The sequence below is a fragment of the Triticum aestivum genome, chromosome 7B (genome assembly GCF_018294505.1).
Source record: "Triticum aestivum cultivar Chinese Spring chromosome 7B, IWGSC CS RefSeq v2.1, whole genome shotgun sequence".
In the NCBI taxonomy this organism is placed as follows: Eukaryota; Viridiplantae; Streptophyta; class Magnoliopsida; order Poales; family Poaceae; genus Triticum; species Triticum aestivum.
In genome coordinates this window covers 484,353,367-484,378,419 of record NC_057813.1, presented here as the reverse complement: position 1 = coordinate 484,378,419, position 25,053 = coordinate 484,353,367, and the positions used below count along the sequence as shown (strand labels likewise).

Here is a 25,053-nt window from a genome sequence, read left to right as displayed (position 1 = left end):
AGTAGGCTCCTAGCGTGAGTAGACCGATAATATATACTAGAGTACGTGCATTCATTTAGCGTATTTGTAGTCTAGCACCACGATGACACCATACATCTCACGGGTTGTGCAGCGCCAAGGGGACGATCGGACGGAGCTGTTACGCGCGTTAGCAGCTGAGAGATGTGTGCTGGCCGCGCGGATGGCTACGGGCAGGTAACGATTCACTTTTCCTTATATAAACAAAGAGCAACCCCTCGCCATTGTCTTCACTCCACGGTCCACTCTCCACACACATCCACTCCGCTAGAGCCGACACCGGTCTCAGTCCGAGAGAAGAGGGCAAGAGGCCATGGCGAGCGAGCGCAATGGCGACGGGGGCAAGGAGCGCGCCGGGGAGAACGGCAACGGCGGCGGCGTGTCCTTGGAGCTGCCGGAGATCAGGTACACAAAGCTCTTCATCAACGGGGCCTTCGTCGACGCCGTCTCCGGTACGTGCCTGCGCATCTCTTCTCTCCTTTGTCGTGCGTAGACATCAAGTACTTGATTGAACTTAGTTTTTAGGATTGGTGCGGATTTGTCCATTCTAAATGGACCATTCACCTTCATAGTTTGGGCTTAGTTCGAATTGAGCAGGCTTTGCTCGTGGTTGGCTGAACTTGGAATCCTGAAAAATGAGTACTCTATCAAGTATTTGAGGTCAGCTCTGGCGCGGAGCCGCATGTTGTTGACCCTGTTCACGACGCACAGCTCTTGGGGACACATGGCATGACAAAGACCAACAAGCGATAAGATTCATTTTGTCTAAGCGGAATTCACGGAAGTAACATGGTTAACTTGTTGTAAACTACTCCGGAGTATAAGAGAGAAGAAGCCACAAGCTAGCTAGCGTGACGGGGTGCTTAGCTTAGCTAAAAATAATGTCCCCTAGTTTTACAAAGCATAATGGAGGGTGGGAAGTACGACAAAGCATAGCTAAGACAGCGATGAGCATGTAGGCGATCTGATCTCCATACCCAGATGCATGGGACTGATGAACTTGTAGGAGCGCATTGCGTGGGGTAGAGAGAGGCACCGATGAAATTCTCCGGATGGCGAGAGCAACACATGTGTTCTTCTAGAAGCGGCCTGGGGGAATCTGCTTGGCACTGCTGTGCTACACGTCCTTGTTGTCAGGTCCTCCCGTGCCCCCCACGGCCACTCCCGCGTGTGTCCTTCCTTTCCTCCTCCTTGTCATCTGGTCCCGGTCTGAGACGGCCGTTTCTCGTTTGTACGAGCATGCCCGCCCGTGAGATGCCACTGAAATCAGATTCGAATGACCGTAGCGCCTGTCGCCGTCTAAGCCCGTCCGTCACCTTCTAGAAGCGAGCGGATGGCTACGTCCACCCACTGTTTTAAATAGCCCGCTATACCTCCGCTATAGCACGCTATAGCATTTACAGAAAGTCTTGCGCTAGAGACTTTGATCCAAACAAATGAATAAACATGTTAAATAGCTCGCTATAGCTTCGCTATAGCACGCTATAGCATTTAGAAAAGGTCCGCTGCTAAGAAGCTTAGCGCGCTATTTAAAACTTTGCGTCCACGTCGCTGGCTCCCATGCTTGCCTGCATGCTCCAGCCTTCCAGGCTGCTCGGCCGGATGCCAGTGCCGACGAACGTTACCAGACGCAATAGGCCCTTCCCAGTGCTTCACCGTGGACAGATGCTAAGCATGTCATATAAGTAAAAAAAATGACACGGCACAACATTTAAGGAGTCTAGAGAGTACTTTGGTGATCCTAGAAAGAACCAATGCCAAGCACGAGAACCTAGCAAACCACATAAATGAAACAATTTGACCAATGCATGAAAGACTTTAGGTGCTAACTCATTAAATAAAGTGTGCTTAGCAACAACAAGTTAAGCACCTATGCATTGGGGACTTGAGTTGCTAAGGTATTTAATGCACTTAGCACCTCATCTAAGCACATTTGCATTGAGAGAGGTCTAATCTGACAAGGACACAAGGTTGCTTGCCGTGAGGACTGAGCTCGGAACAAAAGCATGGTCCACGCATGGGTTGTAAGGCCGACTCCAACGGGCGATCCTATTTGGTTTGGTAATTTTTTTGGATCCAAACAGACAAATGGTACAGCCCAACGCAAGAGAGCGAGACCAAATCTTGTCCGTATCGTGTCCGTCTCAACCCAAATCCGAAGCAAATCTGGGTCGGATTTGCATCAAACAAAACAATTGACGGACACGCACGCGGATCTCGTCGTCCGCCTCGGTCCCGCATGCCGACCCCCAAACCACTTCCCACCGCCCATATTTAAGCTGCACGCGTGGGACGGGCCCGCCTGTCAACCACCGAGTCGGCCCCAAAACGTCCCTTTTAATGCCGAAGCTATGGACCGGCCGTCCACATCCTCTTCCCCACTTCATTTTCGTCGCTTCCACACTCTTCTCTTCCCCCTCGAGCCCCAACCAACCCTAGAGCACGCTTTCAGCCACCATCGCCAAGTCCGGGAAGTACGACCGCGATGACGGGTCTTCTTCAGGCCCGCGCGCCGCCGCCGGCTTCACCATTGCCCAACGCGCCGCCACGACTCGGACCTGCCCGTGCATGAAGGTGGACGTGTGCTAGCACTACTAGTACACCCCCACCCCGCTGCCGTGCTCGGATGCCCACCTACCGACCGGGTGGCATATGAGCCTAGATCGGGTGCCAGTGCCGGCCATTTCGCTGAGCGGCCACGCGTGGCTTCTCGAGATCAACCCCGCGCGGGCCTCGTCGATGATCCCAGGTACGCCTCACATGCTCGCTTTGGGACACTTGGTTCCGGGATGAGCACGATGTGCGCCGGCAAACATTTTCTGCTGATCATGCTAGCCCAGCAACCGCGCGCTCTAGAACACCTCATCTTCCCAGCCCTCCACGTTCGCGCTCTAGGGCACGAGTGAGCGGACATACACCCTTGTCGTCCCCGCCACCACCAGATTCACATCAGTCCATGACGGCCAAAGAGGAGGGAGCTGGTGAGGAATGTGATCGCAGACTCATAGATCGAGTTTGAGAACACCAAGTGGGACGGTCTGGAGGTGCGGATGGCACTTTTGGCCGCCGAGGACGATGACATCCCCGAGCTCAAGGAGATGGAGGAGCCAGACGACGCAGAGCCTCGGTGGAACCCTGTGGCGGTGGGCCAGTCGTGGTCGTGGACTTCGACCCTGTCGTGTGTGTCAGTGTTGGTGTCTGTGTTGGCCGTGTGGTTTGGCGCCGATACATGGTCACCGCCCCGAGTGCCATGCTGCCCCTTGCGATGCAGACGCCACAAGCCCACCCGTGGCAACCGCCTTCCTTCGTCGACCTTAGCACCGGCGAGGAAGATGGGGACTACGACATGCAGTGTAGACGGCGGCGAAGGCTTGTTTTCTTTTTTGAAGTTTCAAGTTTAAGTTTAATGCATGTCGAACAGTTTGGCGGCGACTTTTGAACGTTTAATGTAATATGTAGTCATCTTTTTACATTACTTTTGATGCCTTTTTTATTCTAAATTGTAGTTAAAAGCCGGACGCTCTTGCCAATTGCGTCGGGCTGTTGGGTGCAATCATGCACGGACGACCGCAAATGGATACTCGTGTCTGCTTTGTCGACCCAAACATACAAAATTTGAACAAAACGAACGTTTGTTTACGGTTGTGCGTTGGAATTGGCCAAATAAAAGGGTAAAAAGATGCCTTTTTCAATTGTAAAAGAACTTCCCTCTTGTATTTTTTTTCGAAGAGGGCCCTAGATTTATATTCAAGGCCTCTAATAATACAAGTACATCCAAGAAATAACGAAATTAAACCCAATCTCAGAGAGTCAAGCAAACTCAGTTTAGAAACATACATATGCAAGTTGTACTTAATTTTCTTCAGCAAATATCAAAGAACAAGCAGTACAAATTCCCATCAATTTTGAACGATAAGTACACAATATACTTGACACATGCGAGTACTTTTAATGATTATCCAGTTACACATGATGTTTTAATCAAATAATACATCCTCATTACATCTATTTTCGTCTATAAGAGATGAAATCTCCATCCAAGATGGACAGGTGCGGCAATGCGTGCCATAATAATATAGTGTGTTAACAACTGGCACGGAAGTATGCTTAAACTTGGAGGCGGTCATTCCTTTCAGATTTTACTGATTAGTACTAGTAGTTTAGGTAAAAAAAATATCTATTGGTAAAAAAACTATTAGCTGGATTTATACAAGTTTGTGTCACTTAGATTGTAAACCTGGCAAGTATTCTTTTTGCGGGATCAAGCCAAGGCAAGCTGATCTTTAATTTTCAGTAGGAAGGAATTTAGCTTCACGCGAACACTTGATGACATGACACCGTATTTTGCATGTGAAACAACACAAATAGTTGCGTAAAATAAAAAAATAAAAATAATGAAAACAAATAATTTTTGAGGCAGTCAAAAAGACGAAAGAATTCGGAACACGACTTTTTTTACTAGAACGAATCTAGAAAAGCTGACACAAAAGTGCAAAATTTATATTTTTATTATGAAATTCATAATATTTTATTTTTTTGATAAAGGGCGATTTTATTAACTCAAAATGTAGTATCAAGTGGATACGAAGCATTATGAGCAACACCCAGCCTTTGCATAATTAAGATGCACACAGCCGAACATCAAAAGTCTGACAACCAGAAGAAAACAAAAACCGATAAATCGGCAATAGTAGAGTCCTATAGACCGACTATGTCCTATGTCGAAAGGTGAGATGGATGGATCCGGAGGTTATGCTGCCACCCATGTTGGGTAAAAACTACCGTAGCCACCTGCTCCAACCGCGTACACACCGTCTTGAACAACGGTTGGACCTCCGGTCGTTGTAGCATAGACCACATACAAAACGAGTGCGTACAATCGAAAATAGCCTGCAAAGAAGAAGCATTTTTGTCACTAAAAACAAAATCATTTCTACATAGCGAAAGCGACCATAGTAAGGCATACACTCCCACCCTTAATAGCGTTTTGAACCTATTTGAAATACCGTCCAACCAATGATCAAAAATATTGGCAACACTTGTGGGCGGATATAAACTTGACGCTATTTGGATGACTGGCCACGTAGAACGTGCAAAGTTGCATTGGAAAAAGAGGTGTCTGATTGTCTCATCATGAGTACAAAAACAACACTTCTTACTCCCTTGCCAATTGCGCCGTGCAAGGTTGTCTTTGGTTAGAACAACTCCCATACGAAGATACCACATGAAGACTTTAACTTTTAGTGGTATCTTCGACCTCCAAATTTTCTTATGATTACTCACCGGTACCTCAAAATGCGTGAGCGCATAATACATAGAGTCTACGGTGAAAGACCTTGATGTAGTAAGGTTCCAGCGAAACACATACCGGCCTTCTGTCAGGCTAATCGCATCTAGACGGGACAAAAGATTATGCCATGACATTAGTCGGGGGCCGGTCAAATCCCGCCTGAATGAAATATTCGGGAGGGGGGGGGAGGGGGGATGAACTGAGCACCCGCGCAATAGTATTATTCTTATCGCGAGCAATGTTGTACAAGGCTGGATATTGTTCTCGGAGAGTGGCACTGCCTAGCCAGATGTCTTCCCAAAAACGAATCTCCGACCCGTCCTTTATCGTGAAAGACCCAAAGCGAAAGAGATATTTCTTTGCCGCCATTAGGCCAGCCCAAAAGTGCGAGTTGCCAGGTTTCCAATGTGCCTGAGACACCGCCTTGTGACCTAAATACTTGTTGCGCAGTATGATTTGCCAAACATCATCCTCAGTAAGAGGTTTGAACAACCATTTACTAAAGAGAGCCTCATTCTTGACTTGCAGGTCATGAATTCCAAGGCCACCTTGGTCTTTCGGCCTACAAACCACACTCCACTTGGCTAGTCTGTATTTTTTATTTTCCCCGTCTCCTTGCCAAAAGAATCTGGATCTGAAATAGTCCAGCCTTTGCAGGACCCCTTTTGGGAGTTGGAAGAAAGAAAGCATATAGAGAACCATATTTATGAGGACAGAGTTACTATTAATGTGAAAACTGTAAAACTGGATTTTTAATACTCCCTCCGTCCCAAAATGTAAGACGGTTTTTAACACTATATTAGAGTCAAAAAACGCCGTATATTATGGGACGGAGGGAATACAAAAACATAGGAAAATAGAATGGCTCATAATTATTTTCGAAAAATCAAAAATGATTTGTGGCATTCATAAAAATCACCATAGTTCTATATCTTTTGTAATGCTCACGATTTTGTCTCTCTTTCTAATAAAATTTCTGGTTCGTTTCATTTTAACACTGGTTGGATTTTCTATACTTCTCGCGAAATATTTCTTGTTTTGTCAATATTCAGATATTTGGAAGAACTCCTCTTAGATATTTTAAACAGTTATGATCTTCTTTCCAACATTCTCCCCTGATGGTGGTGCTGTATTCAGTAGTTTTTCTCCCCTTCTGATCTGAACTTCACGGCCGTTATGTTGGTTTTCTGCTTGATCAGGTAAGACATTCGAGACCAGGGATCCGCGGACCGGGGATGTGATCGCCAGTATCGCCGAAGGTGACAAGGAGGATGTGGACCTGGCCGTCAAAGCCGCAAGAGAAGCCTTCGATCATGGCAAATGGCCTCGCATGCCCGGATCCGTACGATTCTTTCCTCTATCAATTCTTCATCATACACACAAAAATGAAAGAATTACAGTTCAATCTGAAAAAGCAACTGCCGCGCAGGAAAGAGGAAGGATTATGATGAAGTACGCGGACCTGGTGGAGCAGCACGCGGAGGAGCTGACCCTGCTGGAGAGCCTGGACGCCGGCAAGCCGCGCACGGTGACCAGGGTGGTCGACATTGGGACCTCCGCCACGTCCCTGCGCTACTTCGCCGGAGCGGCCGACAAGATCCACGGCGAGACGCTCAAGATGTCGACGCAGTTCCAGGGGCACACCTTGCGCGAACCCATGGGCGTCGCCGGGCTCATCATCCCCTGGAACTTCCCCGCCATCATGTTCTTCTGCAAGGTCGCCCCCGCGCTTGCCGCCGGCTGCACCATGGTCGTCAAGCCTGCCGAGCAGACCCCCCTCAGCGCGCTCTACTTTGCTCACTTGGCCAAGCAGGTCAGGATGTCAGATCGGTCACCTGACTGGAGACACACACTGCCTCCGCAGTTCTGAACTTTTGGCGTTGTGTTCTTGTGCAGGCAGGAGTCCCAGATGGGGTGATCAATGTGATCACCGGCTTCGGCCCAACAGCGGGAGCAGCGATCGCGTGTCACATGGACGTCGACATGGTAATCTCACAACATCCATCATTTAGTACATGAGCAAATAGTTACCGTATCATTTCTTGCTCGTCCAGGTCAGTTTCACGGGATCAACAGCAGTTGGGCGGCTCATAATGGAGGCCTCGGCGAGGAGCAACCTGAAGCCGGTGTCCCTCGAGCTGGGCGGCAAATCTCCGCTCATCATCTTCGACGACGCGGACGTGGACCTGGCCGTGGATCTCTCCATCAGCGCCAACTTCTTCAACAAGGTGAACACCATCTTGATTAGAGATGGCATAGCCATAGGAGTTAGAGTAGCTGAGATCAGCCATCGATGTTGCAGGGAGAAGCTTGCCTCGCGGCGAGCCGTGTCTACCTGCAAGAGGGTATCTACGGTCGATTCGTGAAGAAGTTGGCGGAGCGCATGGAGAGTTGGGTTGTCGGGGATCCTTTCGATCCGCGCGTCAATCAAGGGCCGCAGGTAAAGAACAATCGATCATTCCCATTGTTTCTGCGACACAGATTGATTTCTATTGAATCTGAAAGTTGGACGTTATTACTCGTGCCCAGGTGGACAAGGAACAATATGAGAAGGTGCTGAGCTACATCGACCTTGGCAAGCGAGAAGGGGCCAACGTACTGACAGGAGGAAAGCCCTGTGGACAGAGAGGTTACTACATCGAGCCCACGGTTTTCACCGATGTTAAGGTCGAAATTCATCGACAGAACAGTAAATATAATGCCGTTACATGATCACTTCACTCTCGGTCCAGTATATCTGACATCGTGGTAGGGAATCCCTGAACAGGATGACATGATCATAGCGAAGGAGGAGATCTTCGGACCCGTCATGTGCCTGATGAAGTTCAGGTAAGTGACCGACAGAGATACAACTAGTGCACTCTCAAATCTCAATCTGTGATGACAAGAATCTTTTCATGGTTCTAGGACGGTGGAGGAGGTGATCGCCAAGGCCAACGACACGAGGTACGGGCTGGCGGCGGGGGTGGTGACTAAGGACATCGACGTGGCCAACAGGATGACGCGGTCGATCCGCGCCGGGGTGGTGTGGGTCAACTGCTACTTCGCCATGGACGCCGACTGCCCGTTTGGGGGCCGCAAGATGAGCGGGTTCGGTAAGGACGCCAGCATGCACGCGCTCGACAAGTTCCTCGCCGTCAAGGCCGTCGTCACCCCTGTGTACGACTCGCCCTGGCTCTAGGCTAGCTCTCCACTCTTTAGTTGCTTGCTTCTCTTGTCTCGCATGGTCGTTTACGAGGAGAAGCAGCAAAAGGAAGAGAAACATTGTTCATTCAGAGACAACGTATTATTTTTTCTTTTGTTCGAAAGAGTCAACATTGTTTGTCGATGCTGTGGTAATATTGTTTTTTCGACAAAGGTGGATTTTATTGGCTCAAATGGAGCATCAAGAGGATACAATACAAGGGCATCTCCAACCGCGATCCGCAAATCGCCTGCATCCGTTCGGACCGCGAAAGACATCCAACGCGGGCCTATATCGGTTCGCGGCACGGTCCGGGCATGTTTTAGCCCGCGCTTTTGTAGCATCCCGCAATGTTTCGGCGCCAAAATCCTCCACTCTCTCCTTCCACCCCCGCCGCTCTGCGTCCAATTTCCGCTCTTTTATCCCACCCTCTCATTCCTTCCGCCCCAATGCAAAGAACCGTCGGAGAACATGTCGGAGATGGAGGCGGCGGCGGTGCCGAAGGATCCGAGCATCACGCTCGCCCGGAAGATCAACTCGGCTACGCGGTAAACTCGTTGTACCAAAGCGAAGGCCATAAAGGAGGAGAAGCTCAAGAAGTGCTTAGCCGCCATAGGGCCTGGTGGTGGCATTGGGTGTGGTCGTCACGGACGCCGCAGCCCCACATGTCCAGAAACCGCCGTGGCCGGAGCAGTGTATACACTGCGAGGTGCCGAAGGAAAACTCCCCACGCCACGTCAGAAATAGATCATGGGGATGGAGGAGCGCGCCTTAGTCTGGTCACAATGGGGAGGAACTTAGGAGTAACATCACACACTCCAATACAACTTTGCTTATGTGACACATATTTAATGAAGAGAGAGGTGCTTGTGGTAACTAGCTAAGTTATCGAAACATCACACACTCGAAGAAAAAGTGAGTCTATAACCTAATAAATACATCGTTGCATGACACTACATAGATGTTCCTACCCACTATGAAGGTAGTAACATAGTCTAGGAAAGTGTGTAAATTACTAGTTTATATTCTTACCCATTGTAACCAGCCTTAGCCAAAGGCCACGCAGCACGGAGGGCCAGGACGATCGCACCCAGCACCGCGACGGCCGCTGTTGGCAGCAACCAATTGTATATCATTTCCTTTCTATCCTACTTTAAGGAAAACATAAGGTTCTATATTTGCGCTCGCCTTGAACAGTAAATTAAAAAAATGTAAACGAATTAAAACAATACTGAAATTTTTTGTGGCAAACTTAACAAATATTTTGAGAGCTTATAAATTTTCAATTTGAAATGACATTGGTGGAAATCACGATAGAAAAAAAAACAAAATCAGCACTCGAAATGCTTTTGCAAATGGTATTTTTGGAGCATCGATTTTGATTGTTTTTGCCATAACTTCCACGAACGTGATTTAATGATGAAATTTTGCAAGCACTCAGAACATTTGTCAATGTTTCGCACAATTTCTTTTAGAATTTTCTGATTATTCTTGTCAATTTTTTTACGATAAATTGTTCATCCGGGCTCGAGCTAAGTATAGTAGTCTCTGTTCTGTTGTCCATTCTTTCTTGTGTCATCCCCCACGCACCCATCTTCGTTGTTTCTAGTTTTATTACTATTATTCTCACTAGTTTTCTAAAGATTCGCCTCAACTTACTCACGTCTTATTGGAAAATAAATAAAATCACATTTTTATAAGTCAATAAGTATTGAATTTCGTGCGCAGAAAAGTAAGTATGGATTTTAAGAAAAATCCGACGTCATATTTTTAAGCATGGCAAATCTGACGTCTTTTTTTTAGCATCAGTACAGACACAAGCGCTCTTCTCCCACTGAAAGCGCATCGCCGGAAATCCTGAAATAAATCCAGGAATAATGCAAGCACCAGGATTTGAACCCTGATGGGTTGGGGATACCACTGTCCACCTAACCAACTCAACCACAGGTTGATTCACGGCAAATCTGACATCTGGGATGGTGAATTATGTTGTCGCAAGCATGACAATTTCCTTCAGTAAGCATGACAAATCCTTGCCAATTTCCATTGGCAAACATGATGAATCTTTGCCATGGTAGCGACAATATAATTTTTCATCGCAGATTTCAGATTTGGCATCTCCAAAAATCCAGACGTTAGATTTTTAACATTTACGGTAAGCATTGATTTAATTGTCATTTTTAGTATGCAATCATATTAACAATAAAATGGCTAATAAATTACCATGATTGTCTACAACATTTTATGCACTCGTTACAACGCACAAACAAGTATTTAGTCCATTTAAGATATTGCACATCAAATGCCAACTAGAGTGCCAAACTCCACCCAACAGTTAAATAGTATAGGAGAATAAAATAAGGTCACTTAGGCCTAGGCTTCACATATATCATATATACCGAAGGTGAAGGAGTGGAAGAAGACGGCGTGTCTAGTCACTCCCGGCTCGACGTAGCAGACGTCGTGGACGTTGGTGAACTCCCCGGACATGTTGGCGACGACGTAAGAGGAAGATAGTCACAACGGCGCCCTGAGCGAACTCTCGGGTGCTCTCGGGCATCGTCAATTGCGCTCGACCTAGGTTTTTCAAGGTTTCGTGGGAGATGTGAAAGAATGTGGATGGTGACGTCGTGTGGTTGGCGAGCCCTGTGGTGGAGATAAGGTTGGAGGGGAGCATGGGCGAGCAGCGCGCTCACGACCGTGCGCTGATGGAGGTCCCCCTGTTGCTTTTGCGAGAGGAAGGAGAAGGTGGGTGCGGGCTACAACCCCAGCCGCTGACTGTTGGGACCTGCAGGCCAGTTCTTTTGGACGATTCTCCCAGAATCGCCCCTCTCCCCAGCTTCTCTCAGAATCATCACTTCATATTTTTTTACAATCCTAGCTAATTAGACCTTAACTAGATAGGATTGTAAAAAATATATGAAGTGACGATTCTGGGAGAAGCTGGGGAGGGGGGCGATTCTGGGAGAATCGCCCAAAAGAACTGGGCCGCAGTGCCACGCGGGGTGAGAGAGAGAGAGAGAGAGAGAGAGAGAGAGTAGGCGGGCGAGCGGGCGAGAAAAGAATCAGAGGAGGGGGTTTAGGTGGGCCGCGGTTGTGGGCTTCTCTCTCCCCAATTTTCTTTATTTTACTCCTTTCTTTTTAAGTGGAAACTTGGAGCGAAATAAAGGGAGGGCTAGAGAGGGAATTTTGGCATGGGAGATATTTCTCTGGACTCGGAGAAATATGGGGAATTTAATACAAAAGGTTGAGTATTAGAAAATATAAGTTCAAGCAAGTTCAAATTAAAGTCAAACTGTTTTGATTTAGAAACCCATTCAAATGAATTCCAAATGGGTTGAGATTTAATATGTTTTCCCCTACACAATAAATGTGATTTATAGGCAAAAATGGAACATTTATAGTGGAAGTAGAATTGCACCTAAAATCACCAAAATTTAGTGAAGAAAGAAGATGAAAGTGATCATGAAGTGGAATTGGGCATGTGCCTTTTGAAAATGATCATGAAGTGGAATTGAAGTTGAAACACAAGTTTTCACGAACAAAATAACAAGAAAACACTCATGCACAAACAAAAATAACTTAAACACAAATTAAAAATAGGTCCTTAGATAGTGTTTTGGGTTGGGGTTGTTACAAGGGGCATCTTCGTGCAGCTTATTAAAAAGAAGTATTTACACGGCTGGCCCCTTCTTTCTTGTGAGCGTATGGAGGGGTCCATTTCTGGAAGTCGATTTAGTTAGTCAAGCATCAGATTCGGATAGGGCGTCAAATCCGACTAGGGATCTAGCATTAAGATCTTTGCGTTAAGTTTCCGGACTTGTTTGCTATCTGCTCAGGCCCGTTTTGTTGGTTTCCTTGGCCGTCCACAGTGGGAATTGGAACTCCTCGTTCCGACGAATGGTTGGGCCCGAGGAAACCATTTCTTGCACCAGCCTTCGGCTGATGCTTTCAGATGATCCAGACACCCTATCTTGGTGTTTTCCCCTTGAAGGTTCTTCTTTGTTGGCTTGCCATATCGCGCCCTATGAAGGCAACCGACTCTCTCTTTTACCACTCCTTTATGGAATGCGCCCTAGCCACTGAAAATCAAGATCATCGTGTGGCAGCTTCTGTGTGATCACCTCCTGACAAGGACAGAGGTGCTCAATCATAATGGGCACGGGTTATGCCCTCTTTGTGTTGTCTCGGAGACCGGGGTGCACATCTTCTTCGCATGTCCTACTACCCATTTCCTTTGGTGCTTTGGCTGTGTGATTGGGAGGCCCTGGACTTGGATGAGTTTCTTGAAACTGAAGCCAACCAGATCGGAAGGATGAGACGCCTCTTCTGATTGACGTTCTCGGCAATGACCTGGTCTTTCTTGACTACGCGTAAAAAATGATTATTGAGGGGACATTTTTACGACGGGCTACTAGTTATGTATTCAAATTGAGAAAAGTATATTTTTCGTCCCTCAACTCTTCGCTGAGTTTAGTTTTCGTCCCTCAACTCTAAAATCGGACAGATTGCATCCTTAACTTACGAAACCGGACAAAATTCGTCCCTTCTCTCGGCGGACCCGGTTTGGATGCTGACTAGGCGCGGTTTTGACCAGTCCACGCCAACGTGGCAAGACGTCCCCACAAAACAGATGGCCTGCTCCCTCACTCTGCATCTCTCTCGCGCTCTCCCCACCCTCCCTCTGGAACCCTAGTTCTTGCGGCGGCTGTGCTGCGATTCATCAAAGGCGCCGGGGGTTGAGCGGCGGTCGGCGGCGGCCGGTCCGCGGAGGCGCGGCGGCGGTTCCCCAAACTTGTCCCTGTACGTACGGGCTCGGAGAAGCCACACAGAGGCGCTCAGCGGCGGGCGCACTGACCTGGTAAGTTCATGATTTCCCCAACTCCAGTAGTGGTCCTTGATGTAGATTAAATGTCAATTAGGCTATCAGAGTCATTGTAGCAGATGTTAATTTGTCGATCTGCGATCTGTAGGATGAAATGGATTCTCTAGATGTTTTGGCCATTCGGTTTCATTATGGAGGGGAGTTTGTGAAGAACAACGATTTGCTGCAGTACATTGGTGGTCATGTGGCTTTGTCTGAAGTTAATCTGGATCTGTTGTCTCGGCCAGAGATTGATGGTCATTTGGAAGATCATTGGAAAGGTTTTGACAAAGATAATGTGCAGCTGCACTGGCTTATCCCTGGAAAAGAACTATACAATGGACTTGGACTACTGCATGATGATGTAGCTGTTCAAAGGATGGCAAGCAACATATGTGAGGGAGGGGTAGCTGACATATATGTGGAGTCGATTTCTAGACAAACTGTAACACATCAGGATCATATGCAGGTGGACAACAGTTTTGAAGAGGATTTGTACATGCTGACAAGTGCATCAGAGGAAGGATGTAGAGGTGTTTTTACTATAAGAAGTCCAGTGAAGTGCAAGCCAAGAAGAGCAGCAAGTACTAGTGGGGATCTAGAAACTGTTCCTGTAGGAGAACAAATGCCTGTAGCTGTGAGTGAAGAAACAGAATTTCAAGCATCGGCGGCTGTAGAAGATACACATATGTTTGACTCTGGTTCAGACGAAGAAGATAGTGATTACTGTCCTGATGAGGAAGATGCATCTGAAGAAGATGAAGAAGCAGAACAGATAAAGAAGACGTACGCAGAGTACAAGAAAAAAAATCAGAAAAGGGGAGATACAGATTCTAGATCATCTATTTTTTGAGCAACCTAGAGTAGGATCATCAAAGACAGTGGAAGATGACAATTCAGAGAAAGATGACAATGACACTGACTATGATGACTCTTCTCAGTTTGATGATTCTTATGATGAAGAAGGTGAAACCAGGGAAGACAGACGCTTCAAAAGATTCAGAGAAAGTGAAGAAACCCCACAATTTGTTTTAGGGATGAAGTTTGGTTCAAGGGAAGAGTTTAGGCGTGCAGTTATAAGTTATGGCATTAAGCAGAAAAAACTCATAAGATTTAGGAAGAATGATAATAATAGGTGTAGGGCCACTTGTGATTGGCAAACATGCAAATGGTATTGCCTTGCTAGTCTGACAAGTAAGTCAAACAGCTGGCAGATAACAAGTTTCAACGATGCACACTGTTGTCCACCTAGGAAAGACAACAAGTTGGTAAATTCAACAAGGATTGCAGCCAAATATGAGAAGGTCATCAGTTCTAACCCAATGTGGCAGATTGCACATCTGAGAAAACACATCCAGGAAGATATGTGTGTGAATGTCAGTACATCCCAGGTTAAGAGAGCAAAGAGAATGGTTATCAAGAAAATATATGATGCCATTAAAGAGCAATATACCAGGATTTTTGACTACCAGCTGGAGTTACTAAGGAGCAATCCTGGAAGTACTGTAGTGGTCAAGTTAGATCCAAAAAGTAGCATTCCAACCTTTGAAAGGATTTACATCTGTTTGTCTGCTCTGAAGGAGGGTTTCAAGGCTGGATGTAGAAAAGTAATTGGACTAGATGGGTGTTTCTTCAAAGGTGCAACTAATGGAGAGCTATTATGTGCATTGGGAAGAGATGCCAATAGCCAGATGTACCCCATCGCCTGGGCGGTGGTTGAGAAAGAGACCAATGAGTCTTGGGATTGGTTTTGCTCTTTGCTTTTCAAAGATGTTGATGTGTATGATGGTAATGGTTGGGTCATTATATCAGACCAACAAAAGGGCATCATCAACGCTGTCCAGAATTGGGCTCCCCTTGCTGAACATAGGAATTGTGCAAGACATGTTTATGCTAACTGGAGGAAAGAGTATAGAATTAAAGATTGGCAGAAACTATTCTGGAATTGTGCAAAGGCTCCATGTGTGAGTTTGTTCAACTACGCAAGGGCAAAGCTTGCAAGAGAAACTGTTGAAGGTGCAAGGGCAATAACAAGGCTAGATCCCAAGCATTGATCTAGAGCATGGTTCAGGTTAGGATCTAACTGTGACTCTGTCGACAATAACATCTGTGAAAGTTTCAACAAATGGATAATAGATGCTAGATTCTTGCCGATCATCTCAATGCTAGAGGCTATCAGACAAAAGGTGATGGTTAGAATCCAGGAAATGATTGCAAAATGCCTTAAATGGACATGAGATATAGTTTGCCCTACAATCAACAAAAAAACTGAACAAATACATAGAATATTCTGCCCAATGTGAACCTTTATGCAATGGTCAAGATATATTTGAAGTTACACAGAACAAAAATCACAGGTTTACTGTGGATTTGAATAGACTGAATTGCACATGTGGGTACTGGCAGCTTGCTGGGTTACCTTGTGTACATGCCATTTCAGCAATCCACACAAAAACAAGTGATTTGTCTCCTTACATAGCTAGTTGCTTCTATGTGGCTGCTTTCAAGAAAATATATGCCTACTGCCTGCAACCTGTCGATGGAATGGCTAGCTGGCCCATATCTCACAGGCCAAGACCTGTAGCTCCAGGATATGTGAAAATGCCTGGTAGGCCTAAGACTCAGAGGAACAAAGAGAAGGGTGAGAAGAAAGTTTCTAAAACAAAGTTACCAAAGACAGGCACGGTGATCAGATGTTCGAAGTGCAAAGGGACGGGGCATAATAAAACAACTTGTCATATAAAAGAAAGCAGCCAACCAGCTCAAACTGTGAGGCAGGTTAGTAAAAAATCTCTTCACTTTATATGTATGTACTTATTTTTCTTTATCTGTACATATTTTTAACTTGTGATCTCTTCTAATTTCTGTACATATTTTATTTCAGCCCATGGCTTCACAACAAAGCAGCAGTGCACCCAAGACTTCAAAAGGGACAAAGAGGTCTGCTTCTAACATGTTGGCGTCTACTGTAGACAAGGGAAAAGGAGTGCAGAAACAGAAAGGGCCATCTAAAGCTTCTATCAAAGGGGTGCATGTTAATGTCAGTTCAAGCTCAGCTGTGACAGTGAATGTGAGCTCTGGTGCTGCTAATTCTCAGTGCAATTCAAAAAGGCCAAAAAACTACCAAAGAAGCTACTTGATTAGTTCCAGAATGTGTTTGCTAGCATTGCAAACCGTTTGATTGTCTTATTATCTAGACTATGTGTTTGTTTCTATTTCTAGAACGTGTTTGTTTGAATTTCCAATATGTATGAATCATAATGTCATTTGTGGAACATAATGCCCAGTATGTATGGATCTTAATGTCATTTCCAGTGTGCATGGATCAGAATGTGTTTCTTTCAATTTCCAGTGTGCATGGATCAGAATGTGCAATAGAAACAGTGATCATACACGAATGTTTGTGCAACAAAAACTGTGATCATATATGTTCAAAATTCAGACAAAAATACTGCTGAAATTCAGACAAAATACTGCTGAAATCCATAGCATACAGTGATACAAATTCAACACATAATTACTGTTACATTACAAACTGCAAACTACTTTAAGAAAGCAGCTTCATTGCAAACAGACAAATTACTACAGCCACAACAGTTACATTGCAGCTAACTGACATCAGTAGCCACTTCTCCTTGCACTGAAGCTCTCTTTTCATTCTTTTCATCTTCCTCTGGTACTTCTCCTTCATATCAGCCACATCTAATTCTAGTTGCATCTTCTTCTGTACAACCTCATTCTTCTCCTGAGTGACAGAAGCGTTTGCAGCTGCAAATGTCATTTTCTCCAACATCATCTGGTTGACAAGGGCCTCGGACTCCTCCTTTTTCTTCTGGTTTGTCTGAACCATGCCCCACAACTGTTGTAGAGCTCGTTGCAAAGTTGCAGGCCACTCTGGCTCATACCAAATTCGAAATTTACAAGGTTTTGCATTCTTACAAGCGATGAATCTTCTTCCTGTGTCCACACCCTCAAATGCAACCTTTTTAATTGGATCATCCCCATGGAAACATTTTATCTTGCTATCGACCTCAATTCCACAATGCTCAATGTCTTGAATCTCCATTGGAACATCCCCAGACACAAGATCTCGGTACTCAGCATCCTGCAAATTACAGAAAATTCTCAATATTCATCTATCATCCTCAAACCCTTGTTCCTAAATCAGGCATGCTAAAAATCAAGATGCACATGGACAAGCTTACCATGTATGCATCTGCATGGCCGTCCTCGGTCGGGGGGCCCCAAAACATGCTGGCCTCATCACTGGAAGCCATAGGTTGCGTGTGCATCGCCGCCGCCGCCGACGGCGCGCCGCCACGTTGGATGGCTGCAGGACCGAGAGAAAATGAGGGGGATTTGAGAGGGGACCGCAGTACGTGCACCGCCGCGTCGGATCCCTAACCTCAGCCACCGCCGGCGAGCCTCCGGTGCGTCCGCCGCCTGCTGTCTTTGCCTGTCGTCGCCGCTTCAGAGAGGGAGGGTGGGGAGAACGCGAGAGAGATGCAGAGTGAGGGAGCGGGCCATCTGTTTTGTGGGGACGTCTTGCCACGTTGGCGTGGACTGGTCAAAACCGCACCTAGTCAGCACCCAAATCGGGTCCGCCGAAAGAAGGGACGAATTTTGTCCGGTTTCGTAAGTTAAGGATGCAATCTGTCCGGTTTTAGAGTTGAGGGACGAAAACTAAACTCAGCGAAGAGTTGAGGAACGAAAAATATACTTTTCTCATTCAAATTTCTTGCCCTTTTACAACTCCAGCATCCACTCTCTAATCAGCGGGGTCGGAAGCGACTTGGTAGCATGATGGATGCAATCACTGTGACACCACACAGCTTGGCCCCATCACATAGCCACTAATCTACCGACTGTTTGATGGCTTTTTCTTCTTTTCTTTTCAAGGCATGTTTGTATTATTGTCCCAGCAAACTTAATTTGTTTTTCTGCACTTGAACTTGTTGCCTGGATATGATGATTACTTTATCTACTAGATGGGACCAATGCCTATTTTGAGTGAGAGAAAATGACATGATTGAGGATGTACTAGCGAGAGCATCAAAACCTTAACAGGAGGGAAAATTAGCAAAAACAAAATGTCATTTTTTGTCTGGAAACAAAATGACTTTTAATAAGAGGGAAAAAGTAACAATAAAGGCAGGGCCAAATTATCTAGTCCATTTAAGATGTCATGCATCAATAATTAGAGTGCCAAACACCACCCAAAAGTTAAATAACATGCCAAGCAAATAATATCTCTTCTCCCGGACGTGACAACAATGGTATGAGGACGTTTATCCCTTCTTGAAGGTGTTGCTATAGAAGAAGTCGACTTAGTCATAGGTATTCTTTTTCATATCTTATAACGTCTCGGCCCTGGTTAGCTTTGTTATGTACTTTGCTTAATAACTAATAAAAATGATCGTGTGCATCATAGTGATGTAGAGGCCGAGGTTTCGGCCTTCAAAGAAAAAAATATAAGATCTCACGGGCCGGTGCAGGCTAGAGAGACTAGGCTTCTGGCTTAATTTTCCATCTTTCACTTTACCAAAGAGTGATGATAGGGCATCTCCAACACGAGCCCTCAAACCGCCCACAACCGTTTGGAATGTGTGGTCTGTGTTGGGAAATATAGTACAAACCAAAAAAATTGCATCTTCGAACACCCAAGATCAATATGAAGATGCATAATGGGTTGGGATCACGATCGTTACCATCACCGAGTTGCAGCGGAAGAAAAGCGTGTCAGTGTAAATCATACGTGGAGTCCTTCGAACCGGCAATTAAAGATCCCTCGTACTCTCCACGACTGGTCCCTCAAACCGAAGACCGAAAGCATGGCCTCTCTACTTGGTAGCAAGCGTGCAGCCTTCACGATCCGGTAGCGCTTCGCGGTCCAGAGCTAATCGTCGCAGGAGAATTAGAGCGAGGAGATTAGAACCACACAGGGCTTCTAATTATGCGGACAAGAGTATTAGCCATGCTCTAATCAGTCAACTAGGACCAACTAGAACATGAACTAGAAGAACTAGAGGAGGCTCCAAAAACTGTGTATCCAATACAGCAAAAACCCTAGTATATCTAGGTTGGAGGAGGAGGAGGAGAGGGTAGCCACCAAGGGGGGAAAGTTCCCCTTGGGGCGCCATCCATGGGGAGGACTCCCTTCCCTTATTCAACCCCCCCCCCCCCACACACACACACAAGGAAAGGGGGTGCCAACTCCACTTGGGCCTTTGTGGCCAAAATTGCCTTCAACCTCTTAGCCTTTTTAGACCCGTTGATATTTAAATTAAATAAAAAATGTTCTAAATACCTATAGACCATTTTATATATATTTTAACATCTCCGGAAACATTTTCTACCTATATATAATTTATCGGTAATACCCGGTATCACACGATACTCTCTGAAACACTTTCGGTGACCCCGAAACGCTTCCGGGTCCTGTGGGAACTATTCCGAATATTCATGAAATAATTCCACGAGTATATTCTCACGAATCCCTGGTACGTCTCCAACGATATCACGGAGGGGTTCACCACTTCCATTGGTGCCTCTCCGATGATCCGTGAGTAGTTCTTTGTAGACCTATGGGTCCATAGTTAGTAGCTAGATGGCTTCCTCTCTCTCTCTCTTGATTATCAATACAATGGTCTCTTCGAGATCCATATGATGTAAGTCTTTTGGCGTTATGTTTGTTGGGATCAAATGAACTTTGAGTTTATGATCAGATCTATGTTTTTATCCATGGAAGTTATTTGAGTCTTCTTTGATCTCTGATATGCATGATTGCTTATAGCCTTGTATTTCTTCTCCGATATTTGGGTTTTGTTTGGCCAACTTGATCTATTTATCTTGTAATGGGAAGAGGTGCTTTGTAGTGGGTTCGATCTTACGTGCTTGATCCCAGTGACAAGAAGGGAACCGACACGTATGTATCGTTGCTAGTAAGGATAACAAGATGAGATCTATATCTGCCGCAATAGATAAAGGGATCTTGTCTACATCATGTCATCGCTCTTATTGCATTATCCGTTTTTCCATGAACTTAATACACTAGATGCATGCTGGATAGCGGTCGATGTGTGGAGTGATAGTAGTAGATGCAGGAAGGAGTCGGTCTACTAATCTTGGACGTGATGCCTATATAATGATCATTGCCTGGATATCGTCATGATTATTTGAAGTTCTATCAATTGCCCAACAGTAATTGTTTTCCCACCGTTTGCTATTTTTCTCGAGAGAAGTCACTAGTGAAACCTACGGCCCCCGGGTCTCTTTTCATCATATTTGCCTTTGCAATCTATTTTCTCTTGCATTTATTTTCAGACCTATTAAACCAAAAATACAAAAATACCTTGCTGCAATTTATTTATTCCGCGATCTATTTATCCTATCTACAAATTTACCTCACGTCTTGGCCTATCTTGAGGTGTCGTACCCCAAAAGGGATTGACAACCCCTTTAACACGTCGGGTTGAGAGGTGTTGTTCTTTGTGTGTAGGGGCTATTTACGTTGTGTTGCTTGGTTCTCCTACTGATTCGATAACCTTGGTTTCATATCTGAGGGAAATACCTACCGCCGCTGTGCTGCATCATCCCTTCCTCTTTGGGGAAATACCGACGTAGTTTCAAGCGACATCAAAAGGAATTTCTGGCGCCGTTGCCGGGGAGGATCTTCAACATCAACCAGGTTCCTAATCACAAATTTCATCTCCTCGCAATTTACATTATTTGCCATTTGCCTCTCGTTTTCCTCTCCCCCACTTCACAAAAATTTGCCGTTTTATTCGCCCTCCTTTTCATTCGCCGTTTTTCTCGCCATGGCCAACCCTAAAAGGGCTAAAGGTTTTCTTCCGAGTTTTAGTGCTTTGGATAGCCCCTCTATTCTCTCTAAGCTCATAAACAATTATGCTATGGAAGGATCTACCGGGGTTGTTCAGGAAAATCTTAACAATTGTGATGAAGATGATCCTGGAATTTTTTGCTATTTGCTTGATGAATCTTTGAAGGAGGCTTGTGATAGGCTGTTGAGAATTCGAGCTAGCTATGTGCCCCAATACCAGATAGAGATATACTTGAAGAGTTTTTATGTTGGTTTACCTTCCTTTAAGCAAGTTTTGGATTCTTTTTTTGAAGCAGTTTTATTGAAGGGGATGCCATTGATACTTATGAAAAGATGAAAACTATATTTGGGTACCCCAAAGGAGAAAATGTCGAATCAAATACCCTTATGTGTTTTTATCAAAATGAAATAATTAAAGAGATGAAGGCCAGTTTAGATACGAATTTTCGCAATGAGCTTAATCTTTCCTCCGCTATCAATGGCCATGTGCTTTCACAAAATAGAAAATTAAATTCCATTGATAGGAAATTTTCCCTTTGCTTTCAAAAGAACAAAGATGACAAAACTTAGATCCTACGTGTTATGCCTAGCTAGGGGCGTAAAACGATAGCGCTTGTTGGGAGGCAACTCAATGAATAAAATTTATTTTTGCTTTTTGCTTTCTGTTCTTGAGTGTTAGCACAGTTATGATACTGTTATGGTTTTGTTTTTTGTATTTTAGTTAGTGTTTGTGCCAAGCAATGCCTTTGGGAAGACTTGGGTGAAAGTTTATTTGATCTTGCTGAAAAGCAGAAACTTTTGCACTCACGAGATTCATTGTCATTTTTACAGAAGAGTGATTCGAAGCTGATTCTTTTTGCAGAGGATTAATAGACAAATTCCTCACGTCTACCAAATTCATTTCATAATTTTTGGAGTTACATAAGTATTCTAAATTTTCAGATTGCTACAGACTGTTCTGTTTTTGACAGATTCTATTTTCTTTGTGTTGTGTGCTTGTTTTGATGATTCTATGGTTTTCTTTAATGAGTTTTTGCCATAGAAAAGTTGGAATACAGTAGATATAATGCAAAAAAAATAAGAATAGGTTTTCTACAGTACTTATAGTAGTGGTTTGCTTTCTTATACTAACGGATCTCACGAAGGTTTTGTTTGAGTTTTGTGTGATTGAAGTTTTCAAGTTTTGGGTTATCTTACGATGGATGAAGGAATAAGGATAAGCAAAAGGCTAAGCTTGGGAATTCCCGAGTCACCCCAAGATAATATTCAAAGAAGTAGCAAGCAACTAAGCTTGGGGATGCCCCCGAGTGGCATCGCCGCTTTCTTCTGACAACCATCGGTATTTTACTTGAAACTATATTTTTATTCGTCACATGATATGAGTTTTGCTTGGAGCGTCTTGTATGATATGAGACTTTGCTTGTTTTGCTTTGTGTTTTAAGTGTTGAATCCTTGCTGGACACACCTTTTTAGAGAGCCAAAAATTATGCTGTGCTTGCTCCTATGCTTCACTTAAATTTTTAGAGCCATGGACTTGCTCTAGTACTTCACTTATATCTTTTTGAGCATGGTGTGCTTTGTTAATTTTGAAGAAATGATTCACTTAGATTTATTTGGGAGTTAGTAAATTTTTAATAATTTCTCTCTTGCTTCACTTAGATTATTTGAGAGAGAAAAAATATGCTCATGATCTTCACTTATATTTGTTTGAGCTTATCAAAAGAAACATATGAAAATAGTCCCAAAGGGATAGATATCCAAGGAGGATATAATAAAAACTTTCATGAAGATCATTGGACAAAATAAACTTGACTCTTAGTAGTGGTTTTGAGATATGACGATATGATATGTGAGTCATGTTGATGAGTAATTATGCTTTAGTAAGAATATTGATGTTAAGGTTTGTGATTCCCTATGCAAGCACGAAAGTCCATAGTTATGCAATGAAATTTATATCCTACTTATGGTGCATTATTCGGTGTTACTTATGCTTAATGCTTGGGTACAAGATTTTTCGCTTTTTGGTTGGTCGATTCTCAATCTTTTTGCTAACCTTCATTTTGCACTAAATATGATCACTACTTGTGCATCCAAAACCCTTTAAACCAGTTTTGCCATATGAGTCCACTATACCTACCTATATGTGGTATTTTTCTATGTCGTTCTAAGCAAATTTGCATGTGCCATCTCTAATGTTCAAAATAAATTTGTCTTTTGTGTGCTCTACTACTCGTGAGGCGGTAAAGGGTAGCCAATATTTTCCATGCTAGATGTGTTATTCTCACGATGGGTGTTTATTTTCATTGCACGAGAGTACGACAAAGGTATTAGCAATGCCCAGTCCCGAAATGAAAAATGAATTTACTTTATGTTGTCAAATAATAAATACTTGGAAAGTGTTGGTATGGAAGGCACCCGTGGATACGGCTAGCATGGAAAGTGAAAGTTATGGTGAAAAAGGGATAAACTTTATTTTCTGTTTGGGAACCGCCTATGATGTATCTAGCATGGAAAGTGTTGGGATGCTCCAAGTCGTTTTCGTTGGTAGGAAAAGTATGCCTCTCAAAAATAATTTTATCTCTCAATTTAAGCTTTGAGCTCTGGCACCTCTACAAATCACTACTTTCCTCCGCAAAGGGCCTTTCTTTTACTTATGCAATTTTTATTTCGAATTCGAGTCTCCATCTTCTCTTATAAAGTATCAACTAAGGGGCACTATGATCGTATTTGAGCATTGGGTGTAGCTAATATTCGAGTGTGTTTCATGAATGGATCAATGATTGAGCATGATGGGCTAGGGATACCTTGCTTTAGTGTTGATATTTTGAAAGACATGGTTGCTTGTTGGTATGCTTGAGTATTAAAGTCTTCATGTCAAAACTAGACTATTGTTGATACCTTCCTTTGATATTTTGAAACATGTGCAGTTGCTGAGGACCTTTCTCCGGCACCACTCGTCTGTCCTTCTGCCACCCACCATTAACCACCTCACCGCTTGCCCTGCCATCCACTCGCTATTTAAACCCAGACAATGCCATACGCATCCAACCTCCTCCACTCCCTTTGTCCTATCAGCACCACACCCTCCATGGCCTCCTCGAGCTCCAAAGCAATCAGGGACAACTTATCGTCTGAGCAGAAGAAGGATATCGCTGCCATTGCTGCCGGCTGGCAGGCTGACAGACAGACGAGCTCACTGGAGGCTAGAGGCGGCCAATGACAAGCTGGCACCCCCGTCCTCATAGGTTCAATGTGGCATCATGATGGGCGAGGCCCGCGATCACTACACCGACATGGTGTTAGCAAAGCGGGAGGCTGCATTCCGGCAAGCACAGACCGAGCAGGAGTACATCCACCGCCTCCTTGACGAGTACCGGCGCGCAGAGGAGCAACTCGCCCCGTTGGCATGGGGCATCGAGTCAGGCATGTACTTGGGCGAGCAAGAGGCACTTCTCGAGTCCTACCTCTCCGTCTGCAACATCCGTCGTGATCGCTGGCGGTACCACCTTCATTAGGCGAATTTAGAAGTCGTCTTCAAGGAGATCGACGAGGAGGCACATGAAGTTTATGACAAGGACGAGGACAACATTGCCAGCCTAGCATCGGTCGCACCGTGCTGCTACGATGACAAAGTCAACGCGTTCACGGGTGCTGCCGCCAGCGAGGAAGAGTAGACTATGGGAGAACACCGATGCTCTAGTCCCCGTAAGGCCACCACTCTTTCCTTCGTGGACTCATCATCATCGGCCGATTAGCCGCTTGCAGGCTACAGAGGCGGAGTTTCATTTTTTGGGGCTAATGGCCGGCAAGACATGGGGAATGGGCGCCGACATCCATTTAGATTAGGTTTAAAATAC

At 44.9% G+C, this 25,053-nt stretch overlaps 1 protein-coding gene across 1 annotated transcript; it reads left to right on the top strand.

Annotated features, from left to right (window-relative positions):
- Positions 1-234: 234 nt before the first annotated feature.
- Positions 235-8,665, top strand: LOC123157456 (aldehyde dehydrogenase family 2 member C4). Its single transcript, XM_044575742.1, has 9 exons — positions 235-470; positions 6,508-6,650; positions 6,738-7,121; positions 7,205-7,294; positions 7,363-7,536; positions 7,611-7,748; positions 7,838-7,975; positions 8,076-8,137; positions 8,216-8,665. The coding sequence occupies exons 1-9, from the start codon at positions 332-334 to the stop codon at positions 8,487-8,489; spliced, it is 1,542 nt and encodes a 513-aa protein (XP_044431677.1). The 5' UTR covers positions 235-331; the 3' UTR covers positions 8,490-8,665.
- The last annotated feature ends 16,388 nt before the right edge of the window (positions 8,666-25,053 follow it).